At 36.4% G+C, this 5,814-nt stretch overlaps 1 protein-coding gene across 1 annotated transcript; it reads right to left on the bottom strand.

Moving 5' to 3' along the window:
• Positions 1-4,125: 4,125 nt before the first annotated feature.
• Positions 4,126-5,209, bottom strand: LOC122412697 (uncharacterized). Its single transcript, XM_043422433.1, has 2 exons — positions 4,409-5,209; positions 4,126-4,179 (listed from the first exon to the last, which is right to left on the bottom strand). Exons 1-2 carry the CDS (start codon positions 5,207-5,209, stop codon positions 4,126-4,128), a joined length of 855 nt encoding a protein of 284 aa, XP_043278368.1.
• Positions 5,210-5,814: the final 605 nt, after the last annotated feature.

The following is a 5,814-nucleotide window of genomic DNA, read 5'->3' as shown; positions in this document are numbered from 1 at the left end:
CACTGACATTTCGAACTGAACAGCTTTCCGACGTGCGATTCGAGATCATACCTTACAATCGAGTGATGTCGTTTCCTAACGTTCATAAACATGAAAATTGGTGATCACCGATACACTTTTGTGTGAATCGACACAAATTGACAAGATTCACTGACATTTCGTTCTGAATCGCTTTCCGATGTGCGAATCGCGATCACACCTTACAATCGAGTGATGTCGTTGCCGAACCATCATAAACATGAAAATTGGTGATCACCGATACACTTTTGTGTGAATCGACACAAATTAACAAGATTCACTGACATTTCGTTCTGAATCGCTTTCCGATGTGCAAATCGAGATCAAATATTACAATCGAATGATGTCGTTTCCGAACCATCATAAACGTGAAAATTGGTGATCACAGATACACTTTTGTGTGAATCGATAAAAATTAACAAGATTCACTGACATTTCGAACTGAACAGCTTTCCGACGTGCGATTCGAGATCATACCTTACAATCGAGTGATGTCGTTTCCTAACGTTCATAAACATGAAAATTGGTGATCACCGATACACTTTCGTGTGAATCGACACAAATTGACAAGATTCACTGACATTTCGTTCTGAATCGCTTTCCGATGTGCGAATCGAGATCATACATTACAATCGAGTGATGTCGTTTCCGAACGTTCATAAACGTGAAAATTGCAGATCACCGATATACTTTTGTGTGAATCGACACAAATTAACCAGATTCACAGACATTTCGTTCTGAATCGATTTCCGATGTGCGAATCGCGATCACACCTTACAATCGAGTGATGTCGTTTCCGAACCATCATAAACATGAAAATTGGTGATCACCGATACACTTTTGTGTGAATCGACACAAATTGACAAGATTCACTGACATTTCGTTCTGAATCGCTTTCCGATGTGCGAATCGAGATCATACATTACAATCGAGTGATGTCGTTTCCGAACGTTCATAAACGTGAAAATTGCAGATCACCGATATACTTTTGTGTGAATCGACACAAATTAACCAGATTCACAGACATTTCGTTCTGAATCGATTTCCGATGTGCGAATCGCGATCACACCTTACAATCGAGTGATGTCGTTTCCGAACCATCATAAACATGAAAATTGGTGATCACCGATACACTTTCGTGTGAATCGACACAAATTAACAAGATTCACTGACATTTCGTTCTGAATCGCTTTCCGATGTGCAAATCGAGATCAAATATTACAATCGAGTGATGTCGTTTCCGAACCATCATAAACGTGAAAATTGGTGATCACAGATACACTTTTGTGTGAATCGATAAAAATTAACAAGATTCACTGACATTTCGAACTGAACAGCTTTCCGACGTGCGATTCGAGATCATACCTTACAATCGAGTGATGTCGTTTCCTAACGTTCATAAACATGAAAATTGGTGATCACCGATATACTTTTGTGTGAATCGACACAAATTAACCAGATTCACAGACATTTCGTTCTGAATCGCTTTCCGATGTGCGAATCGCGATCACACCTTACAATCGAGTGATGTCGTTGCCGAACCATCATAAACATGAAAATTGGTGATCACCGATACACTTTTGTGTGAATCGACACAAATTAACAAGATTCACTGACATTTCGTTCTGAATCGCTTTCCGATGTGCAAATCGAGATCAAATATTACAATCGAATGATGTCGTTTCCGAACCACCATAAACGTGAAAATTGGTGATCACAGATACACTTTTGTGTGAATCGATAAAAATTAACAAGATTCACTGACATTTCGAACTGAACAGCTTTCCGACGTGCGATTCGAGATCATACCTTACAATCGAGTGATGTCGTTTACTAACGTTCATAAACATGAAAATTGGTGATCACCGATACACTTTTGTGTGAATCGACACAAATTGACAAGATTCACTGACATTTCGTTCTGAATCGCTTTCCGATGTGCAAATCGAGATCAAATATTACAATCGAGTGATGTCGTTTCCGAACCATCATAAACATGAAAATTGGTGATCACCGATACACTTTTGTGTGAATCGACACAAATTAACAAGATTCACTGACATTTCGTTCTGAATCGCTTTCCGATGTGCGAATCGCGATCACACCTTACAATCGAGTGATGTCGTTTCCGAACCATCATAAACATGAAAATTGGTGATCACCGATACACTTTTGTGTGAATCGACACAAATTAACAAGATTCACTGACATTTCGTTCTGAATCGCTTTCCGATGTGCGAATCGCGATCACACCTTACAATCGAGTGATGTCGTTTCCGAACCATCATAAACATGAAAATTGGTGATCACCGATACACTTTTGTGTGAATCGACACAAATTAACAAGATTCACTGACATTTCGTTCTGAATCGCTTTCCGATGTGCAAATCGAGATCAAATATTACAATCGAGTGATGTCGTTTCCGAACCATCATAAACGTGAAAATTGGTGATCACAGATACACTTTTGTGTGAATCGATAAAAATTAACAAGATTCACTGACATTTCGAACTGAACAGCTTTCCGACGTGCGATTCGAGATCATACCTTACAATCGAGTGATGTCGTTTCCTAACGTTCATAAACATGAAAATTGGTGATCACCGATACACTTTTGTGTGAATCGACACAAATTGACAAGATTCACTGACATTTCGTTCTGAATCGCTTTCCGATGTGCGAATCGAGATCATACATTACAATCGAGTGCGTTCGCGGACAATTCACCGAATACTTTTCATCGAATGACAATTCGTCGAATACTATTCATCGAATGGAAAATTCATCGAATGGAAAATTCGTCGAATGGACAATTCATCGAATGGAAAATTCGTCGAATGGAAAATTCGTTGAATGGAAAATTCGTCGAATGGAAAATTCGTCGAATGAAAAATTCGTCGAATGGAAAATTCGTCGAATGGAAAATTTGTCGAATGGAAAACTCATCGAATGGAAAATTCGTCGAATGGACAATTCACCGAATGCAAAAGTCATCAAATGGAAAATTTGTCGAGCGATAACGAAAATGACTATATCTTAGCGGAAAAATAATTTTTTTTTTAATTCATAATTTTTTTCAGACTGCTCACTCAATGTACCACTCTTAGAACTACCCAGAGCCAACGACGTGGACGTGGTGGTTTCTGGCTCCATTTATTTTTTTTTTATTTTTTTTATTTTTTTTTCTTTTTTTTTTATTTTTTCTTTATTTTTTTTTATTTTTTTAATTTTTTTTTTATTTTTTTTAATTTTTTTTTCATTTTTTTTTCTTTTTTTTTTAATTTAAAAAATTTTTTTTAAATTAAACAAATTTTTTTTTTCAATATTTCTTGTTTCTTAGATCGTGTGATTTTGAAAATTTTTTTTTTTTCTGGTTTTTTTGAGTTCTTCGTTAACTTTGTTAGAACTTTATTTGAATTCTGTAATATCGTGAAACTATAATTTATATCAAATGAACGAAATATCTTTTTCGATGAGTTTGTGAACAAAATACTTTAGTTTGTCTTTTTCAATTCTTTTTTTATTCTTCTGTTTTGTCTTTGTTGGGTAATGTATTTTCTTGATCGAGTTGTCGATAAAATATAGATTGGGATATTTATTTGGACTTTTTCCCGTTATTTGGATTGTAAATTATACTCGTTATATTAATTATTACTCGTTATGATCATACTTGAAATTGAAAAAATTATATTTTTCTTCGGTATTTTTAATTAGATAAATCCAAAAAAATATGACATCCAGTATGAAATTTCCGTCGTTCTGCTAGATTGTCAAATTTAGAATGACAAGTGATTGGCGATGGCTCTCAAATATTTCAACTTGTCTCTAAATAATGGTTGGTTATATTTTTCCACAATTTTCAACAGCTTTTCGTTGTGGTTTTTATATTTTTTAGAAACCGGAGCTCCTGATATGGCATTCCGAATTTGAGAAACAACCATCTCGTTTTTTGATTGTTCAATTTTCAAACTTCCGATCAGATGCCATATGGAAGGATTTTTTCTTTTAACAATTTCATTGAATCCTCGATGCCATCCCTCAATATTATTATTTGTCCGTGGAAGATCCGCCTCACAGGCATCATACTGGTTCCAATATTTGATCGCTATCTTTCCGGATCTACGGTTTCCTCTGCGATCGATGCGACCGATATACTGTTCTTCAAACGAAAAAATGAAATTATCCAGATCAACATCTGGATTAGGAAACACCTCTTCAACAAGCCGGTCGAACAAATTTTCCACATCGTCAGCAGGAACAAAAGCCAGCGCAGCAAAATGTTTTATTTTTTGTGCAAACTCTTCGTCAGTGTCATAGCGAATCTTCATATTATGAGCTGATATTTTTCTGTACAATGCTTGGTTGAAATGGAAATTACAGAATCTAACTGTAATATCTGGAAAAACGTCTTTGAATGCTCGAGCAGCAGCTAGTTCCATATCAATAAGGATCGTTGATGGTTCCAAATTGGGCTTGGCATTTTTTATAGCTCGCAGCATCTCACAATAAAATGATGTTGATTTCCCAGACAGCAGTACGAAAATCAATGGAATGATGCGGTCTTCGATTCTTGCGTGGATTGTGTATAATTGTGAGAACAATGTAGGACACGCATCAAAAGTACCATCGGCAAACCAATGTTCAGCTGTGGCCAACAAGTCCAGATTTTCTTCTGTTCCGAAAATAATTATTCGATCTTCGACGGCTCCTTTATCCCAAATCAGGAAATTTTCTTTTTTTTCAGTTTCTCTATATTGAGGAGGTAGTATCAAACTTTCGCGACTTGGCGGGTTTGGGAGATGATTTTCATTGGAACGATTGTTCCGTAACATTTTTTTTAGTGAACTAGTCGAAGGCATTTCCACCACAACGCTGTCGGGAATTTCCGAAGCAGCACGGGAAACAATCTCGTGATTACTTTCCGTTGTCGATTTTGCGCGATCTTTGAGGGACTGGACGATTTTTTCTTTCATCACAAAAGCTGCATTACCGCCGTGATTGTGGACACCCTCTTTAACAACATTGTCAGCGTTGGTGATGACTCGTCCACGACAATGCTTTTCTCCATAGTCAATGCATCGCCAATAAATGTTTCCGTTTGTTTCATGTTTTTTATCACGATGATACAGAAAACCATTTAACAATAGTCTATCTTTATCCTTTTCACTCTTTATGAACTCAAGCGGCATTTTATTATTTTTGACAGAATCCCTTGAACTACTTTAAGATAGCCACCGTCATATATAAATGGGCACTCGATGCCAAAAGTCGTGAATTGCCGCACTATTGCACACGCTTGTTTTCCTTATGCATTCAACTTTTCTAGAGTGTAGGAAACACAATCTCTGCATAGAGTAGTCTGCTTTCCATATAGTACTGTAGAAAATGTGCAGCGATGAACCTCTAGCTCTTCAATTCTAGTATGAGTAACTACTCCTTCCTGAAAAAATTGTATGAGAATAAATTGTTGTTTTATAATAGAGTAGCGGTAATGTACTAAGGTAGATGTGCTTTAAGTCTCTAAATCGATATTCAGATGCAAAAGTCGCCCGAACTTAAGCATTTGGCATGCGTATTCGGGAACGATCACGTTCTTTGGCATCCGGAATAACCGTGGATTAATTATATGCGGTCTTGGCAAAATGGAAAAAAATTGATATTGTGGTTTTGTTGAAAGGATCAAAACATTTTGCAAATTATTCGTTTTAAGTGATTTACATAACTGTAGCTTACAATATCAGTGATGCGTTTGAGGACAATTAACCAATACTATTCATCGAAGAACTATTCGACA

The sequence above is a fragment of the Venturia canescens genome, chromosome 6 (genome assembly GCF_019457755.1).
Source record: "Venturia canescens isolate UGA chromosome 6, ASM1945775v1, whole genome shotgun sequence".
NCBI lineage: Eukaryota > Metazoa > Arthropoda > Insecta > Hymenoptera > Ichneumonidae > Venturia > Venturia canescens.
This window is presented reverse-complemented; position numbering and strand designations above follow the sequence as displayed.

Excerpts from the sequence above, each read along its gene's own strand:
- LOC122412697 (XM_043422433.1), bottom strand. The coding sequence starts at position 5,209 with ATGCCGCTTGAGTTCATAAAGAGTGAAAAGGATAAAGATAGACTATTG. Across the intron at positions 4,180-4,408 it reads ACGTTTTTCCAGATATTACA|AACAGTATATCGGTCGCATC; the intron begins GTTAGATTCTGT and ends TTTCGTTTGAAG.